At 47.0% G+C, this 20,514-nt stretch overlaps 1 protein-coding gene across 1 annotated transcript in view; it reads right to left on the reverse strand.

The window, feature by feature from the left end:
* Positions 1-6,185: 6,185 nt before the first annotated feature.
* The window catches only part of LOC119391672 (trinucleotide repeat-containing gene 18 protein), a 45,729-nt gene continuing 31,400 nt past the window's right edge, over positions 6,186-20,514 (reverse strand). The window contains exons 13-15 of the mRNA XM_037659337.1: positions 10,739-10,789; positions 7,852-8,673; positions 6,186-6,346 (exon numbers count right to left, since the gene is read on the reverse strand). Coding sequence (XP_037515265.1) covers positions 6,201-6,346; positions 7,852-8,673; positions 10,739-10,789 — 1,019 coding nt within the window. The 3' untranslated portion in view covers positions 6,186-6,200. The remainder of the gene's footprint in view (positions 6,347-7,851; positions 8,674-10,738; positions 10,790-20,514) is intronic.

Raw genomic sequence — 20,514 nt, forward strand, 5'->3', positions numbered from 1 at the left:
TCATTGTCTTTTATCTATACAGCCGTGTCAATATCTAGTACACACCGGTGATTTATTTATTTCATTTATCGTTCATTATTTATTTAATGCTTTTATTTAACTAACTCTTTCTCTTCCATTTTTTTTTTCTATCTCTTTAGCATTCAATTGGGAAACCGCGAACACAAATAACATTTTCGCTTACCTAAAATTATCTCTTGAGAATTATCCTTTTTTTTTCTCCCCCCCCCTCTTTTTTTTTTTTTTTTCACTCACACATCCTACTGCCGCACGATTCGTGGCCGATCCCCCGTGGTGGGTTGTGCCATTCCTCTAGGATCAACCAACCAATGAAGATTGCAGACCAAAGCAAACCGCCGACGGCGTATCAGTGATACTTGAGATGAACAGAGAATCAGCAAGAGGTCATAGGCGTCCACCAGCCCCATCGGTCGCAGCAGATGGCGCACAGCAGGGCGCTCGAACGCCGACACCAGAAGCACGACTGCACCGCAGGTACGACGCCGCGCATCCGATCCCTCCGGTCGCTGACAACGTCAGGGGGTACGAGGAGCAGCTCGTCCCCGTTCGACCGGACGCAGACGTCGCGGCAAGAGGAGGCTACGACGAGACTTCCATATCTGTTTTGGAAGCGCATCGCCGTAGGCAGCACTCTCGCGGGTGCATGTGCACAGTGTCAACCTTCTGCTTCGTGGGAGTCGCGACGCTCGCCGTACCCGTGGTCATCTTCCTACTTCCTTTCATCAGGACCAGCCTCTTCGTCAGTGCAACGATGGACGATCTCGGGCAGCAAACTGCTAGCAAGTTATCGCCGAATCCATCAATGACGCCTTTGCCCATGACAGTAACTGCAGCGTTGCGGTCAGTGACAACGGCTACCACCAGCACAGCGCCGCCTAAGCCGGACACATGCCATGGACCTAGCCCGGACGTTCCCGACGCCGAAAACTTGACGGATCTGGTGTACAAGTACTATCCAAACCGCCCCATCGCACCAGCAGGCCCTCCTCAACCGATATACTGCATATATAACGTGTCGCGATTTCGACGACCGAGCGGGTACGGCTTCCTTCCCATCTACCTTCCGATGTCTCTCTGCCCGAACATCGTGTACTGGTCTTGGAGGCTGTCCCGTGGTAATCTGTCGAGCCGGGCGAAGACATTTGACGAGAACTACGGACTCGCCGCTATCGGAAAAGCCGCCCATGACCAGGGCACAAACGTCGACGTCATCCTCACTCTGGGCGGCTTTCCCGAGGACAGCGCCGACTTTCACAAAGTTTCCGACGATGAAATTACGCGTCAGCTACTCATTCAGAGCGTGTACGTGACCACCCTGCAGTACAATCTGTCTGGCATAAACCTCCACTGGGTTCGGAACGACGACAGCTGCGAACGCTCCCTCGGCAACGGGGTGCCACGCCTCGAACAGTTTGTGAGCAGGCTCAGGGCGCTGCTCGCGCTCAACGGCCGCAGCAGGGGGTTCAGCATCTCCGCTGTCGTGGACCCTCGAGAAAGCTTTCAAATGGAGTTCTTTCGAGGGCTCGGAAACCAAGTCAACATCACATTCTTCAGAATGCACGATTTGGTACCGCTCGACGATTTCGATCAGTTCTGCAGGAACTCCATTCCCAGCTTCCAGGCGTACCTTCAGTCCCTCACGCCTTACTTCCGCCCAAACATACGCCCTTCCCCCGGACATCCTGCACCGGCTCCCCACTACAATAGACTCTGCATTACCTTCTCACTGGCCTTGAACGCGCGGCAAGGATTTTCAATGGATCTGCCTTCGCCCCCACAGCCAGTGTCCGCAACGGCCGGATATATGGCCCTCTTCGAAGTGTGCGACTCGAAGTTGACCTTCAAAGAAAAAGTGAAGCGCGCTCCGGGCTGCGTGGCGAGGAGAACCTCAGGGGTACTACTAAAGGTGGCGTTCGCGTTCGAAGACGCGGCTACGCTGAGTGCCAAGATGTCGATGCTGGGGCCGGCAAATGAATCGTGCGTGCTTGTGCATGACATAGACTTCGACAACTTCCGAGCGGGATGCTATGGATCCACGGAGTACCTCATGCTGCAGCACTTCTACAGCGCCAGAGACAAAAATACCAAGTTTAATATCACCGCGTTCCTTCCATGATTAACTCTTAATCCAGCTTCAAAGGCGTGCTACTCTACGGGATTCTTCAAAACGGAATATTTCCTTTGCTGGTATTTTTTTGTGCCTAGCTGGTACTTTTCGTGTACTATCTTCCGGCAGATGTTCCATAAATGCTCAGACCATTCGCGGGCAATTTAAAAGCGGCGAAGCCTGATCGCATTCCAAGTTCCGCAACACCTTGTGTGTGTAAGGCATATAGGTATGATGTTAGCAGTCATATGTTATTATTGACATGTCACGTCAAATGAAGTTCGCTCATCATAAACTTGATGTAGTCGACGAACACTTCACTGCTAGGCTATTCCGTTTGTGAGCATTCCGCAAGCATGCGTCATGCCGTCTTAATAGAAACGGCTTGTAATACCTAGAAAATATTGTTCCTAAAAAAAAGAGTTATGCGCTCTAATAAACAACTTATATAAGGATTCTACAGAACGAGGCAACTCATGAACCGCATAAAAAATGCGCTAACATTGAATGTCAGCCCCTTTTTCTGCCGTAATATTTATTCTTTATTTTTGCACGCGAACTGGCGTAGTACCCGCTGCTTGTCTGTAAGGCAATAAGCGCACCTACGCAGTTGCGCGCTTTGTTCATGCTGTTGCTGACGACTATTATGAGTTATGGATGAGCCTCTTTGTAATGGGTATACGAAGCATTAAACCGCCCGCTCGTTGCGCTATTCGCACGCTTTGACGGACGCCTGGTGGGATTCTGGCCTTTTGCCACGCCATATTTCATCTCTTCGCTTGACTCCTCGTTCGTCATGACGCCTCTACGAAGTTTCTTTCCGAAGCAATTTCAAGTAGTGGCGTGGCTCTGTGGTGAAGTACTTCTTTGCCATGCAGAATGCCCACGTTTAATTCCCAGGTCAGATAACTCAGTAAAGTTTTTTCAGGTAGGCTTTATATGGCTAGGCCACTCCGTTTGATAGTGAACGAAAGACGAATGTGCCACAGAAAATGGGAAAACTCCACTGATCACCACTTTTCCACTGAAAATGAAGAAATAGTTCCCGGGCGAAAATCCGTGTGCCACGTCAATTGGGCGAACCCCACTACTGACCACAATGCTCCCAAAAATGTGAAGAAGGCAACACAAGGGTGGCAAACATGAATTAACTCCGTGCACGAAACGGCAAGAGCGTACGGCAAGCCAGACAAGAAGGCGCACTTCGCGAAAAGGAGAATGAGGCAAGAAAAACACATACAGCTAAAATGGCTCCTCAAGTTTGTCCACGAGACGCCAAATGCATACCGCAAGCCCCACAAAATGACGCATGCCGCGGCAGAAAGACGAATGCGGCTCAAATGGAAAACCTTAAAGGAGCATTCGCTAAATTCAAGAGGGACTTCTGCACAGAACGTTCGGATTTAGTTGCGGTGTGTGTGATTGGCTATGGTTCGAAATTTTGTGTCATCTCTGGGTCGTGTGGTAAACAGATTCGCTGTCCATCCACCTTCACAGAATGGAATGGCTTCTCCTATGTTCGATCATTGATGGCGTAGCTTTGCGCGGACACACTCAATGACACCGGTTCAGATTGGACACACCTCGGTTGGCCTTATTTACATATTCCACCACACAAGCGGCACATGCGTACGTGTGAAGCACTCTCAGAAGAAACATGTTTGAATCTAGGATGGACGCCACCGACGGGCTAGAGTAATTCGCCCACTTTTGCTGCACGGTGCGGGGTAGCATGAGGGTGGGACGATGAGTACGCGCTCGGCAAACCGAAATGTACTCTGTCTTGTGCATAACGCCGTGATGTTCCCAGAACTGCGCGATTTACTCATAGATGGTCGTCTACGGGGCCTGGTGCATGGCTTGGTACTTGTTTCGGAGGCTCTCGATGTGTTTCTTCTGCACGGCGACGGCGACGCTGCTCAACGCAGGAACGGGCGTCTAAGAGCGCCTTCGACCAACGCACGTCTTCCTCTTTGCTTGCCCAATTCCTGTGGCATATACTTCGTTTTCGTTCGACGCGGTAGTGGGGCTTGCCCGATTCCGGTGGCACGCACTCGTTCGCGCGGTTATGCCACTGACCAGTGGCGTAGCCAGGGGGTGCCACACTGGGCCCATGCCCCCCTCCCCTCTCCGCCGAAATTTTTTACCATGGCATACAGAGCACAAAATGACACTCGACTCCATCTACCTGCCCGGCCCCCACTTTAGGTCAAGAAGGGGCCTCCCCCACCCCGAAAAAAATATTCTACGCCCCTGCCACTGACAGCGACGGCGACGCCGCTCAACGCAGAAACGGCGGCCTAAGAGCTGCGCTTTAAAACGCATTGAGAAGCGCAGTAAACTTTATTATCGTTTCGAAAGCTGATCTGTCCCCTAAATCCACTTCCTCCATCCAACTTCTTACCCCGACAAGTGCCCTGGCTGCAGACCGGTTCCGACGTTACTTCACACAACGCTGCTATATCAGCGTCCGTGGGCGGTGTACTGCTCCCTTCGCCTTTTTATCACATCCCTGCAAGACAGGGAGGGCGCGCAGCATGACGGCACCCGGGTTGAGGGGTGCCGTCACTTTCTTGCCAATCGCTTGAAAAATTCTCTCCTTCCCAACGTCAATTTCATCCGTACGTGGTCAAAAAAAAAAAAAAGAAACAAGAAAACGAAAACCGGTAAGGTGAATACCACAGAGAGTGCAATACCAGGTAGGTGGATCCGCGGGGGAAGTTAAGCTTAACTGGCTGAGATATATTAGCGCAAAAAATAAAGGGACGAGCACAAGAAAGAAGACGGAAACAAGCGCTACTCACAGCTGCTTATTAGCGGGTAAGGGCTCTACACACATAGCCTTTTGTCACGCATGCACATGCAGGAATACAGTAACAGTTGCGCAGCAGAGGCAGTGGCGCAAAAATTCAAATTCTGGGTACAGCAAAGCGATAGACGGCACACTTCATTATAACTGTTCGTTAAAATTGGCAAGGCATTTTGAGCCCTCACACACCTGCGGCTGCGTCAACGTCTCCTCTTGCTTGACGAGTCCATGCTTTTTCGTTTGTCGAAAAGCCCTGTCGCTTCTGCATTCTAGCACGTCTGTGCCGACCAAAGTCACATGCTGCGCAGACGTGCGTCAAAATGAGCGGCGAAAATCTTCGAAGCCGAATCGCGGCATTTGTCGCTGATAACTGATCCACCAAGCTCGATTCGCATCACCGATCAAACTTTGCAAATGAGCGTCACGCGGCTTACTGCCATCCAATTCCACCACGCACAAGAATGAAGCAGGCACGTCTGCGGTGATACGATTTCCTTCACCTCTATCGTCGGAGTTAATCTTTACGAAGCTGTGCGTTGCGGCAGCGCGTGCTGCTGGTGCGCGATGTTTCAGCGCCTGTTCCCCACAGAATTATTTATGGCGCCATCCGTTTCGTGGACGTGCTCAGGTGCTGCCTTCGTACGTTGCGAACGTATGTAACAGCGCAGTTAAAGCGACAAAATATTCTTGAACGGGGAATGATGGATAATTCACCTGTTCAAACGGTGGCTCTAGCTGCACTCCGTGTTCAACGTTCTTTCATCATTCTTCATCGCTTTAAGCCTGCATCTTCCCCAGAACGTCTCTTGTTTAGCTAAACTAGAGGTACTACAGAGGACCCATGTGCATGACTCCGGGTGTATCGATGCAATAGACGCTTCATGACCTTGCTAATTTCACGTCACCACGTACAATCGTTCGCGTCAAAGTCCCAGATGGCAGCGCCAGGGACAAGAGGAAGAAACTGCATGAACACACACGCTGGGACAAGCGTGTGTGCTCGTGCAAGGTCGTGAAGAGTCTGGCACTGTACTTGTACTAACAGGCGCACCACCAAACACTTCTACGTCTATGAGAGACACGTCGAGCAAGTAGTATCCTTTTATAGGCCATGCAGAAATAGTTCCCCCACAAAACGGCGCCTCCTACTCTTGTGGTCCGTTAGTGCCATGATTTGCGGCCATGCGGTGGACGTTAGTTGTGGGAGTTCCAGAGACAACTGTTTATGGAACAAAAATGCAACGACCCGTAACGTTTATTTATCTAGACACCGTGACGACGCGTGATGTTTCTTTGAAAGGTGCCTTCTTTCCCAGCGTGGGGTTGAAGCCCAATGGAAGACGATGCACCAACTGATGGTATCAAGATTGGAGCGTATTTTCCATTAGTGTCGTCCGGGTAAGGTACACCTGGAAAATAAAAAGGGTCTTTTTCAGCTGGTGCGTTCTGTTCGCAGGTATGTACATAGCGTAGATACATAGCGTTAAGTGTAGCGAACACTATGCACATAAATGTCGCTTGCACCGCCAACGCAAGTTAAAAATATTTGAGCGACACTCACCCTCCCTAGTGAGGGTGACCGTAACTTTAAAAACTACGCTAAGTGACGGGGCAACAGTTATGGACGTGCGGCGGCTCAACCGCATGGCGACGCCGGATTGTTGAGGCTTGAGTGGTCAGACAGGTGAGCAGACAAGTGATGTGGCATATAATTTTGTGCGAGGTATTCTAGCACTCAGGAATTTCTAGGGGCCAGGTATGGGAGGCACGTTTGCAATCGAGTAAACTTAGCTGTTAAGTAAACTACGGAATAGCGTACAGTGCCGCATATCAAAGGTATACTTCAGAAGCGCACGCAGTAGACTTCATGGTGTAAAAAAAAAATCACAGCATATCCACGGGTGAATGATGAAGAGCTTGGGCGAAGCTCCTGAAGCAAGCATGGTTACACCGTGAAATCTTCAGTGGTTTCGCCCAGCAGTAATCAAAGACGTGACAAACACTATATATATATATATATATATATATATATATATATATATATATATATATATATATATATATATATATATATATATATATATATATATATATATATATATATATATATATATATATATGCCATCTAGTGGCGATTCACACAAGCGCACTATTGCACACACTTCTATTGGACGCCATCTAGGAAATGAGACGAGAAATGGTGATGACGACACAGATTGTGTACAGCGCCATCTAGAATATCGTCACTCAACTTCAGTTTGTATGTACTTCTATGAGACAGCGCCATGTATTATACTGCTCGGGAGATACTGCCGGTTACGCCTGACGCCGGACAAGGTTAGTCTAAGAGGAGCTTCGCCCCTTAAAACGAATGGTTAGACGCATTGAGCGCCGTATGCAGAGTGATAGAAATGGGTCGTTCCGTGTGCTCAGTAAAGTCCCGTTGAATGGAACATGAACAATACGCATTTGCCGCTTTTCAGGGCTCACAAATGAACGATACATTAGCTTCTTCGAAAATCTGCCTCAGCGATTCAATGAATCAATTAGACCTTGACGTCTCAAAACTTTTTAGTGTCCTGTTTGAAGATTCATCAGTCCAAGAAGAGAGGTTTAAATGCCTATTTGATGCACCTGAAACTCAAATTGCTATTGCCTAAATATTTACTCCCAATAGTTGCAAGCACGAGCCTCTTCGAACTTTATCAGCTGGGAAAACTTCTTTACTACGAAGTTCAATTTTCAGACGGTGTTGTTGGCACTGTCCACAAAGGGGCTTCCTTGCGAAGCGCAAACAAAATGGCAGGTTCGATTCATGCATTATGCTTCGAACAAGAACTGGCACTACCTTCCTTCCTCTTACCCGGTCACAAGAATGCTGCCATCAAGTGGCTACACGCCAAAGCGCACCTACCTCCGCGATGAGCTTGTGCGAGTATTCGGGTAGCGTTCAAGGCCGTGGACGCCCCCTCAGCCAGCGCCTTGCTCAGAGAAATCACTGGTATCACTGGTGGCTCCAACACCGGGAAATCAGCCGCGTGGATGCTACGGCGCACCCTGGGTCCGCTTTGCTCGCCCCCAGAGGAACCTGCAGGCGCCACCGTCGATGGCTCAGCTGCGCCAGCCGGCTCCCCAGCACCGCTGAGGTCCGTGGCCGCTGCTGCTTCTGCACCCGATGCGTCTTCGCCAGCGGCGGCCTTTTCGGAGCTCACTGCCTTCTCGCCAGTGTCCTTAGTGGTTCCTTCGCTTCCGTTCGGTGGCGGAGATTCGCCTATCACAGACGTATCGGAAGCCGCGCTTGACGTCGCCTGTGCCGATGCAGTATTGCCGTCGGCAGCAGTCGCAGCTTCTTTAGACTCCGTCGATTCGTCGCCTTCACTCACCATAACTCCCTCGGTGCTAGCCAACTTGTCCGCAGCGACATCGGATGAACTTTCGCCACCGTGCAGCTCTGTGCTATAGACCTCTTCCGATTTGACGCTTGTTTCTTCAGAGCCTGCTGACTTCTCGTCTTGGGATGGCGCCTCTCTGTCCGTGTCATTCGCGCTACCGGTCGCAGAGTCGCCACTTGCACTCGGAGTTGAAAGCTCTCCTTGAGCCGTAGAGCTTTGTTGTACAGCGTCAGTCTCGGAGTGATTTCCTTTGCTAAGAGTATCTGGTGGGCCATCAGGGAAATCAGGTGAATGCGGTACAGTTGCATTGTCTCCTGGCTCTAGCGCATCTCTCGCCTCAGAGCCTGTAAAGAAACGGCATTGTTTGACTTCTTTTGCTACATAGTGATTACGTGTATTCCCGGAAAATCAACAAGATATGCAAGAAGCACCTCACCACATGTCCCATGCAAACGGCGGGATACATTGTAACAGGCATCCATCAGCTTTGAATATTGCTGTCTCATGGATCAGCGCTGTTTTTGATTACCTTACCATCAGGAATAATCCACCTACTTTTCAGGAAGCAGAAAAAAGTATTGGTTTACTGGAGTCATTGATAGACAGGACATACGACATGTGGCACTGAGGATATTTGAGCACCGTTTCATTTTACTGTTTCATTTCTAGGAAAAATACAAGTTAGACTACACGCAAACCTATTCGTTACGTCGGGAACTTTCCGTGCGTCAAGTAAAATCTTCAACCATTCATCAAAAATAAAGTACACAGTCGTGCGCTTGCCTTCTGTTGGAATTCATTATTTTACTTTTAATGACTAGTGGTTATCTTGCCTTCGCGCTACATGACCTATCCATGCCCCTTCATTTCGACTAAGATGTGCTTAAAAGTTAAAATCCGTTTGTTCTCTGACTCACTCTGCTTTGTCCCTTGAAGAGGTCCAGCAACACTTTTTCAGCATGATCAGAAAACGCTGTCGATCGGTAGTTGAGGCGCCAGAGAACACGTTAGCCAATCACTAAAGCGCAGCACGCAGCCTGAAATTTACAATTAATTCGCAAAGTCAGTTCCATATAGTTCCCTCTTCTTTCTACAAATGATGCCATATACCCAAATGACCACGCAATATACCCAAATTCACGGCCATTGGCTGACGTGAGCATCGTAGCTGCATAGTTACCTAGGTCGCCGCGGGAGGCCGCCACGTGCCCACGCGCGCGCTTGCGATCACGCTGAAAGTAAGCCGCGCGTTCAAAGAAAAAAACAACAAAGTGCTTAAGGTCATGACGCGCGCGTGACGTTTATCCTTGTTCCCATGACATCCCTCCTCGCTTAGATTCCAGTGCCCTCGTCGGGACGAGAGAAGAGAGAACGTAATTACATCGTGCGACAAATCTCCGTAACTAAAAAATTTTTGCGCCGTTCGATTAGTGAGGCACAAAGATCTTTTAATGAAGCCATTGGACGATTACTTGAGAACATGTTGCAGGACCCCTTAAGGTTTCACTTATCATACTTCTTTCATTTGTTCGCTGCGTCGTCCTCAAGTTAAGTTATACTCTCTTTCTAAGCCTCCGGGCTTCTGCCCTTTAGATAAGCAACGGCAAGATGCAGTTGTTCTTGATACTTTACTCATGAGGAATATTGGTAGTCTACCATTCGTGATCTGAGAATGCCTACCAAATGCACTCCAGCCCATTCCTATTCTTCTGGTTACTTCAGTCTCATTTCACGGATCTGCCATCACTGCCTCTTCTAAGGAGACGCATTGCTTTACTATTTCCAGTGCCTCACTACCAATCCTAGCGCATTGTTCTCTTCTGAGATTCTTGAACGATGCTTTCGCTTTCTACACATTAAGTTTCAGACCTGCCGTTCTGGTATCCCCGTCCAATTCAGAAATCATCACTCTATTTCGTCCCCGACCTTCTTAGCGAACAAATATCGTCAACGAATCGCAGGTCATTCAAGTACTCTCTATTAACTCTTATCCCTGACTGTCCTCAATCCAGGCCTCTGAAAACCTTGCGTAAACTCGCGGTGAATAGCATTGGAGTGATCGTATATTCCGGAATGTGCGCTGCTCGTGAAAGACAAAAAACGAAAAAGGCATGCTTTAATGGTTTCACTGCAGTGGGTGCAATCGATGCCACGACCACACATACCAGGCGTTTCTACGCAAATTTTAAGTAATAGTTAACGCTAGGCTTTCGATGGTAAAACAATTTTTTTTCACAGGTGGCATATCTGAGAGCGCAGTCGTCTATCGGTCTTGAAATAGCGCCAGTTGTCATGCACTTAAGTAAAACTGACCAATGAACTTCCAATTATTTCTCAGATACCTCATGCGATTGACGATTTGATGCCTTCATATTCTGCGCGAAGAATAAAATAGCCGCGTGTACTCACCATTTCCATTCTCTGGCAATGGCGGACTTCGCTTTAGGACGGGGGCTCCATCTGGAAATTAAAGGCGCATCGGGATATTTCTTAGCCTCTAGTGCAGAAAAGTCTACGTAGGGACAACGTACAAGCGCAATAAATAAGGTGCACTGAAGCACTTAAAGAAATGAGATATTTGACACCCTTTTACCACAAAACGTTCCCTGGCTATTGTGAACATGTTTTAGGGGAAGAGTGACAGATTGGTTGCGCTTTCTCGATAGACGTAGAGGACCTATTCTATCCAGTATCGCATAAGGATCTGTTTATGGCCGTACGCCAGTGTATAGAGGTGAATGCGACAATTTCCTTTCAGAACGCCACTGGGTTGAACCTCGATAATTTTATGTCTCTAAGAATTTTATATCAATGCAACGTTTATCTTGACAACCGGCGGTTCATTCAGCGTCAGGGCGTTTGCATGGGATCATATGTCACACCACTTTTATGCAACATTTTCTGCGCGAGCCCGCGCCCTCAGCGGACGAGCGGAGAGGCGAACTGCGCATGCGCGGTACGCTGCCAGAGCCAGCGTCTTTACGCAGTGAGCCGCTCGCCTGCTCATTTCGTCTCCTAAGCGAAGCGTGCGCAGAGGACGAGCGTGTGAGCGTTTTCCAAGATGGCAGGTCCCAACACAAGCGGCGGCGGCGGCATGTCGTCGGCGGCACCTCGAATAAACCTAATAAAACCTAATAAAAATGCCTTTCCCAATATTCTTTTAGCAGTCAATTTAATTCGGCAGGTGACGAAGCAAAGCCTCTGCTCGATCGACAGTAACTTCAACCATGTTCAACAAGTGGCGCAGCAATGCGCTCCGCTGAAACAAGCGGGGCGTCGCTCAGCTGTCACTCTTGCTTTCGTGCTGCGCTCCACTTCCCTCTCCGCACGCCCGCTCGCACCGCTGGCTCGCAAACCCGCCAAGCTGTTACTCACTAATATTGCGCATTGAAGACGTACAATGCATGACACGCACCCACTACGCTTAGCACTCAGAAAATAACTGCCCGAAATAAACACACGGGCGAGACAGACGATGGTTGCTTTAGCATCCATCGTCTGTCTCGCTCGTCTGTTTATCTCGCTCCTCGTATCCACGCCCGGCGAAGGTGTCTTTAGCACGAAGCAATCAGTTGTACGAAACGGGACGGGAAGAGTTGCCTTAGTTGACCGAAGAAAACTGTTGCATAGCTGAACCGATAAATGTTGTGGTGAACTTAAATATATGTACCTGTTGCAATGCTACATTTAAAAATTTCGGGGCCTACGGTGCCCTGATAGTGACAATGATAATGATAATCACGATTCTGCTGACTAGCTTAAACTGGTGATTTTTTCGAACGTCACATGTTATGTCCATGGACTCCGGCGACTAACTTCTTAACGTGCTTTCGATAACATCATTTGACGGTTAATAACTGACTTCGGCACAACGCACACGTTCGGAATATGTGTCTGGGCCCCGGTCGATAACTCTCTAAGCCAACGTGGGCAGCGAGTGCGAGTGCTTTTTCATACGATCGAACTTTTCCTCTCAAAGTCGGGGGTCCCAGCGCTGCAACCTCCACACCCACTGCCTTAATCAGGGCCGACCTGTCGACAATGCAGCTACCGGAATGCGTTTTACACCTATCTGTTGTGTAAGGTTGCGGCAGAAATTACTTGCCTTTGCCGTCTGTTCCATTTGCTCCACCTGCGTAGAGGAATTAGCCGCTTGCGTAAATGACAGAAAGTAAACGTGCAGGGCTGGCTTGTAGAAGCTGTTCTCTTAAAGAGATCATCACCTTACAGAGAACTTCGAGAAACGCACAATTTGTTGTCGATGTCTTTAGCAAACCACGTCTAATTACATTGTCATGGTTTTTGAGTCATATTCGCGTAAGTTAGTTGCCTGTAAAGAAGACCATTTCTTCAGCTGCCATGGAGAACCAGTGGAGGTGAAATGGCGCACCGGCAGTTTGACGATTGAAATATAATACATGCTTCTGGCGTATAATATGCAGACCACTAAATTGGCCGCGCGCGTACGTGAGCGCCTCTATCAATGTTCGCTTTAGCCAGCTGCATCCGGTAAGACTTTTTCTATCGCCATATTTTCACTGGGAGGAGCACGTGGCATCCTATATGGTGCACACCGGTGCTTAGCCAGCCAAGGCGGGAGGCAATAAAAGGTGGAGCTCCCTCAGACTCACTCAAAAAATATATTTTGCACTTAGGGCTCACTCAGGACTCAGACTCATCAATATTTTCCTCAACCGGACTCGCCAAAATTTTCCTCAACTGAACTCACTCGGGCTCAAAGTCACCAAAATATTACTCACCAGGACTCACTCAGCCTCAGACTCGTGGCCCGATACGAGTCTGAGGGAGTCTGTGTTAGTCGACTCATGAGCGAGTTTGCCTACCAATTGGACGTCAGTAAACAAATTCACGCGTTTGCAACTCAACATCTAACAGAATATACCCTACAAGGTTCGAGTATAACACGTAGGATATGCGAGAAACCAAACAGTACTATTAGAGATGAGAGTTGAGCTACTTTCTAGGAGAACGTGACTTCAGACATAACCTAATAGCTCTAAAGAGGACGAAGAACAAGGAAAAAAAAATTATCCTCGTTTGATCTTTACGACGACTTTTGTCCGTTGGGTAAGGCATCTGCTCGTTTCATGCAAACCATGCACAACAAACTTGTTTGCACATCATACCTTCCAGCGGTGCAGTATACCGCTCCACCACCGATGCCTAATGTGTGCCCTCCCAGTGAATCGAATTACTACTGATTGGTCAATAAACGTTCCCTGCAACACTTCTTGAACATATTCAGAAAATGCTTCAGATGGGTAGACGAAGCTCCTGTGAACATCTGAGCCAAGCATTATAGCGCAGCACGCGGCAGAGAGCTTAATTATAATCAAGTTTCAAAGTCGGTTAGAAACCGCTCGCTCTTCTCTCGACAAATGACGCCATAGACCCAAGCCGGACTGCTTCATAAGCTCGCAAACAAGGCCATTGGTTGATATGGGCATCGTGAGCTGCAGAGTTACCATTGCCACCGCGAGGTGCCGCCACGTACCCGCGCCGAGTTCTGTAGTGCTAGAATTAAACACCATGGAATTACACCATTGCGCTGGTGGTCGCGCTGAAATGAGCCGCGCGTTCAAAAAAAAAAAAAAAAGGTGCTCAACGTCATGACGCGCGCCTACATACGGACTTCTTGGCCCCTTGTCAAACCCCTCTGTGTAGCTTTCAGCGCAATCGCTAGGACGAAAGGAGAGAGAAAGAGCTCAAAGCATCCTACAAGTCCTTGTCACTCCGCTCATACTTTGCGGGTTAAAATTTTTTTTGTGGCAACGATTCCTGATGCAATAAACTCCGATAGTGAAGTTCTTCGATGATTCTTTTCGAGAAATGTTGCATGGCCCATTTAAGGCCGAAAAACACGCAACTGTAACCAACGCAGCTACCCATACAGTTCCTAATTATTGCGCAAACGAAGCTCCTGATTCGAACAGTATAAATCATTCCAAGTTAACACTCGCGTGCGCACTGCAAAGACTGCAGGCGTTTTTAAGGGAACGCTTCAAAGTGGAAGGGCAGGCAGTTGGCATCTCGAGATAGAGGGCGATTCAATTCACGTGGCCCGGCGTGATTATGGCAGCCTATGGTATAAGCAGCCTTTTGGTCGCATTAATAAGCCTTTAATAAGTTGTGCCACGAGAGCCGTAACACGTAAGTTATTGCAGTATCGGCAAACAAGCGCGTAATAAGCATCATAATGCATCTATCATATAACTTATTGATGACAAGATGGGTAACCTACACGGCATAGCAATTTTCTTCCAGGAGCGGTTAAGCTAAGCCTTTCGCGTTGAGAAATGAGCACTGCCGCGCGTAGCTCCTCATAATTATTGTGGATACCGAGGGCTTCTAGGCGTTCAGTGGATGTTCCGATAGGTAGGCCGAGAGCCGCTTTGTACGATGTTCGGATCAACGCATCTAGGGCCTTTAGATCTGTCTTATTGGGGTCCTGGAAAGGAAGACTATATGTATGCGGGAGAAGAACTGGAGTCCATGGCTAAACAGGTACGTGAAAGGATCTTAGTAGCCCCTATTCCCAAAAACATGAGCCCACAATACCACAAAGGTCGTAGAAGCGCTCGAGCTCGCAAGTTACAGCGGCAATTCGGGACAAGTCCTGACACGGTGTACACAGATGTCGCCCGATGCGGTACCAACAAGTACGCCCTTGCAGTCGTAGGAGCGGCCGCAAGTCAAGGGCTTCTGACATGCGCCACTATTCGAGCTGCGTCCGCGAATACCGCAGAAGCTTCAGCAATCGCGCTAGCTATTAAAACTAAGGATATCCTGGGACAATCATCACTTATTCTTACCGATTCCAAGGTCGCATGTAGACTCTTTCTCACCGGGAGACTACCACACAGCACCATTCGCCTATTAGGACCCGACCTAACGCAGGACCATGCGATCATCTGGTGCCCGGGTCACGCAGGACTCGATGGCAATGAGAGAGCGGACGGCGCAGCTCGTGCTTTTATCAACCGAGCGGCCGACCACTCCGACGAGAGCCCTTTCTTACCGCGAGACAACCTTGAGCACCAACGGCTTGAGCGACGACAGTACAGTCCACCCCACCCTGATCTATCCGGGCGGGACTCTTACGACTGGCGCCGTATACAAACACATACATATCCGAACCTTTCTTTGAAACATGCCATTCACCCCACAATGTACAGCGAAAGCTGTCCGTGGTGCGGAGGCAGGCCCACTCTCGCCCACATAACGTGGGATTGCCAGAACAGGCCACCCGAAATTAACTCGCCGCAAATAGCCGGCAAAATTTCCGGAAGGGAGCAGTGGGAGACTTTGCTCGCCAGCGGGGATCGGGTGGTGCAACTAGCACTCCTCGACCAGGCGCGGCGGGCCGCTCAAGCCAGTGGAGCCCTGGAATAGGGGCCCCACCCACCCGCTCCCTAAACACTTTTTTCTTTTCTTTTTTCCCTCAATAAACGTTTTGATATATATATTGATGACAGACAGCTCCTGCTAGGTGATAACGAAATGTTGTTTGTTTGAGCGAACTCATAACGAGCAAGTCTTGACGGCATATTATTCATTTCAGCCGCCCACTGGCGGTTGGCGCGTAACAATGCGGCAATAGCTTATGTACAGAGAGTACCTGCTCTATACTAAAGGCAAAACAGGGTGCTTACCTTGGCCGGCGTCGAATTCAAGAGCGCGTCCTCCTGAAAATGAGGTGACGTAGAATAGCATGAGAACCATTTCAATAAATCTTGCCTAACTTTCTCGCGGTGACGCATGCTTTTGGAAATTGCGACGCATTGTGACATAATTAAACTGACCAGTTCCATGGTGTTTCTTTTTATTATAATTTAGTATAGACCTTCTTAGTATTAGTGCAAAGCAGATAAATCGAGGACTTCGCGTTAGCGCAGAACTGTGAACGTTACCCACATGCACTTCAGCGCTAAACTATATAGAGGGAGAGGGGGGGGGGCAAAAGTTCCCGGGCCGCTTTCTCATGCAATCCTATTGCAGCGCGGCCTAGGAACTTTTGACCACCCCAGTACAAACGTCAGTGAAGCATTGAGTAAGGCAGCATGGCGCAAGTCTACAAGGAGGTTACCGTCGATTTCAGACCTATCAAATCATCATTCTGAGTTGTTTCCCCAACACGTTCTGAACTCATGGTTATGCCGCTTTGGATTTCTGCCATGATGCTTCGACAACAAGGTATTAGTATTAGCTTTGCGCTTGAGGCTTCAAGGGACACTAAAGAGAAAAACTATGTGCCTCGTTGTAGTAAATTCCAATTTCAGCATACAGAAAGCACCACTCTTACCGCTCAAACACACTTGGTAGGCGAGAAAACGCGCAAAAAGAAAATAAAAAAAGAAAATTGCGACCGTGCCTTGTCGTTCCCACACCAGCTCGCCGTGACGGCATCGATTCTCATGGCGTTTGCTCAGGCCTACGTAATCGTTTATGGCTAAATATTATTTCCATTGTGATCTACGGGACAAAGAGTCTTAGCATAGCAAGTTTGAAAAAAGTTCATTGAAGCAATGCGGCCTAAATATGCAAAAAGACATCAAAATTAGTGACGTCACACAGGCGTTAACGTGGTGTACTTTCGGCGCGAAATTAAAACGTAGCACTGATCTTAATTTTTTCTTCTAATAATTAAGCTACGGTGGCGAAATTAATGACAATAGAGTACTGAAAGAGTTATGCATGTGTCTGAAATGATTTAATCTCTCACTTGAATGTTCCTTCAATTAGAGACAACGTGCACGCCTGTACATGGGCTTTGAGATTTTCTGGCGCGCACTGCGACATATTCGCGGTGCCCAGTCTCAAACGCCATAAATTACGAAATTCTGCTGGTACTTTGTAATACTGATGGCGCTAAAACAGTTCCGGCAATTATCTTGGTGTCGCTGTTGGTTCTGCGGTGCGGTTCGTTCAGATACAGCATAATTATGTTTACATTCAGCGAGCACTTGCTGTGCTTGCAGTTCGCGAAGATTTCTATCTAGCTGGCAACGTCGCCCTTATGAGTTTTTCTAAGCTCGATTTCGAATTTCCAAACGAAGAGCTCGCACGGTGCTCTGTAGCATAGGACGGCTTTAGCGTTGCCTCAAGATGTTTGAAGCCCGGCCATGTACTTAGATTTAGGTGCACGTTAAAGAACCCCAGGTGGTCGAAATTTCCGGAGCCCTCCACTACGGCGTCTCTCATAATCATATCGTGGTTTTGGGACGTTAAACGCCAGATATTATTATTATTATTATTATATTATTATTATTATTATTATTATTATTATTATTATTATTATTATTATTATTATTATTATTATTATTATTATTATTATTATTATTATTATTCGACAAAACGCCCAGATTTGCCTTCAAGCGAGGTGACTACGTTGGCTTGTACCATGACTTGTCCCCCACAGATTGGTCACTGGTAACTGACAAACCCAATGTTGATGATCAAGTCGATCAGTTTACGGAGCTTATCTTGACCAGCATGCGCAAGTTCATTCCCCAGTATACACCTCATCATTGTAAATATCCCTCCTGGTTCTCATCAGAACTTATAAGTGCACTGAAACATAAAGATCGTGCACACAGAAAGTATAAACGTTCTGCATCAACTCATTTGAAGGAAGAATTCTGTCGTTTTCGTACTCTTTGTAAACGCCTTTATAAACGGGATCACAGTCTATATATTTCATTTTTAAAAAAGCGCGTCTGACAGGCCGGCTGAGTTTTGGAAGTATGTGCGCAAACGGTCGAGCAAAAGTGGCGAGTCCTTCAGGATACTGGACCCAAATGGAGTAGAAGTTCAAGCCGTTGCTGACTGTTTTGCCATGCATTTTTCATCTGTCTATAAGTCTCCAGCCTCTGTAGCTAGTAACTGTCGACAGGTTAAGGCAGTTGGCGCAGCTGATGCTGTGTCGCTAGATGAAGATTCCATTTCAGAATGCATTAAGCGCTTGAAACCATCCTTTTCAGCTGGCCCAGATGGCATCCCCTCTGCCATACTAAAAGCCTATGGCAGTATACTTGTCCCAGTATTGACTACCATATTTAATAAGTGTCTGCATGCTTCAACGTTTCCTAGCATGTGGAAAACTGCTCGTGTTTTCCCAGTGTTTAAGTCTGGCTGTAAAAGTGACGTCTCGAACTACCGCCCTATTTCCCTTCTTTGTGCCGAATCCAAAATCCTTGAGCTTGCTCTTCACAAAATATTGTCTTTTGATGTAAAAAATTCATTGATTGTGAATCAGCATGGGTTTCTCGCTGGCCGCTCAACTGTCACTAATCTTGCCAGTTTCATGATGCAAGTCTCCACGCCTATTTCGCAGAGAGGACAGGTTGACGCTATTTACTGTGACCTTAGCAAAGCTTTTGATCTTGTCAGCCATTCGCTGCTTGTGGATAAACTTGCACACTTTGATGTTGATTCTTCAATTGTGAATCTCCTCCATAGCTATCTTCTTGATAGATTATGTTACGTTGCCGTTAATGGCCAAACGTCCTCTTTGTATAAAGCTACTAGTGGGGTTCCTCAAGGGTCGGTACTAGGCCCACTCCTCTTTTTAATTTATGTTAATGATGTTTCTTCTGTCATTCGGAATTCTTCTTTCCTTTTGTATGCCGATGACATAAACATATTTAAGGAAATTCATTCAGTTATCGATTGTCGCTTGCTGCAATCTGATTTGTGTTCTTTTTCTGAATGGTGCAAGAGCAATGACCTCTCCCTAAATATTTCAAAAACCAAGGTAATGAGTTTCACTCGAAAAACATCTAGTGTGCCATTTTTATATTCTGTCAATTCTGTGTCGTTGTGTAAGGTATGTGAGATCAATGATCTAGGTGTTCTTTTTGATAGCACCTTACACTTTTCTGCTCACGCTAAGCGTGTTGCTTTGCGGGGTCTTCGCACCCTAGGCTGTGTTTGCAGAATGTCTAGAGAATTCCGTTCTCCTGTGCCCTTCCGAAAATTGTACACCGCGCTATGTCTTCCTCAACTAGAGTATGCATCTGTGATCTGGAATGGCATTCCTAATTCCAGCAGCAACGCCATTGAGCGAGTCCAGAAAAAATTCCTAAGCATTTACAACTATCGTTTCGCTAGAAATGACTCTGGATCTCGTTCTAACGCTGCTGGATTATTATTATCATTGCCATCACTTTGCTGCCGACGAAATCGCGCTGATCTGTTATTTCTTTACAAGCTTGTGCATGGTATCATATCCTGCCCTGTACTGCTCAACTGTCTTAATTTCCGAATTCCACGTAAGCTGACCAGAGAGAATAGACCTTTTCATGTAACCGCCTGCCTCTGTGAACATTCGACCATTGGCAGGATACAACGTCTTTACAATGCTTACTTTATGGAGCTCGATGTCTTTCACAGCTCCCAGTCGTTGTTCTGCTCCGAGCTTTGCACTGTACTTACATAGCCTTGTACACTGTTGATATTTTTTTTCTGCCTGCGCATAGTTGTATATGTGCAATTTTGTAACGTTTTTTATCCCTGATATTTTATTATGAATGTTTCCTTTGTTTTTTTCTTGTTTTTGTTTTTTTTCTGTGCGCCAGTACAAAGACCTTATGGTTGTTCCTGGGCACATTAAATAAACGTTTGATTAACGTTTGATATTATTATTATATTATTATTATTATTATTATTAAACGTTTGATTATTATTATTATTATTATTATTATTATTATTATTATTATTATTATTATTATTATTATTATTATTATTATTATTATTATATTATTATTATTATTATTATAGCGTTGCCTCAAAGGCTAGTTCTAGCACAAGCTTTTCCGTACAACTAAGACACTGCAATGCCCCTTTAACCAACCGCCGACTACCGTTAAATGTGCGCGAATATTTTGCCGCAGAACGCTTCCTATCACAAAGTACTTGAGAGCGTGGTAGTTATTCGCGAAGGCTTAATTCGTAATAATTGAAAAACGTTAAAAATTTAAAGAAATGTATTGGTGCTTAGATAAGGTATATCAGCCAAATAGCTAATATATCTTATCTGAATACCATTACAATTTATGTAAGTGCAGGAAGCGCCATGAATGCTGTAACTTTTGTAGCTTTCCTGCTACGTTAATAGGCCTGCGGGACTGACAAAAAAAAACGGGGAAGTATTCACATTATCTTTC

The sequence above is a fragment of the Rhipicephalus sanguineus genome, chromosome 4 (genome assembly GCF_013339695.2).
Source record: "Rhipicephalus sanguineus isolate Rsan-2018 chromosome 4, BIME_Rsan_1.4, whole genome shotgun sequence".
NCBI classification, from domain to species: Eukaryota; Metazoa; Arthropoda; class Arachnida; order Ixodida; family Ixodidae; genus Rhipicephalus; species Rhipicephalus sanguineus.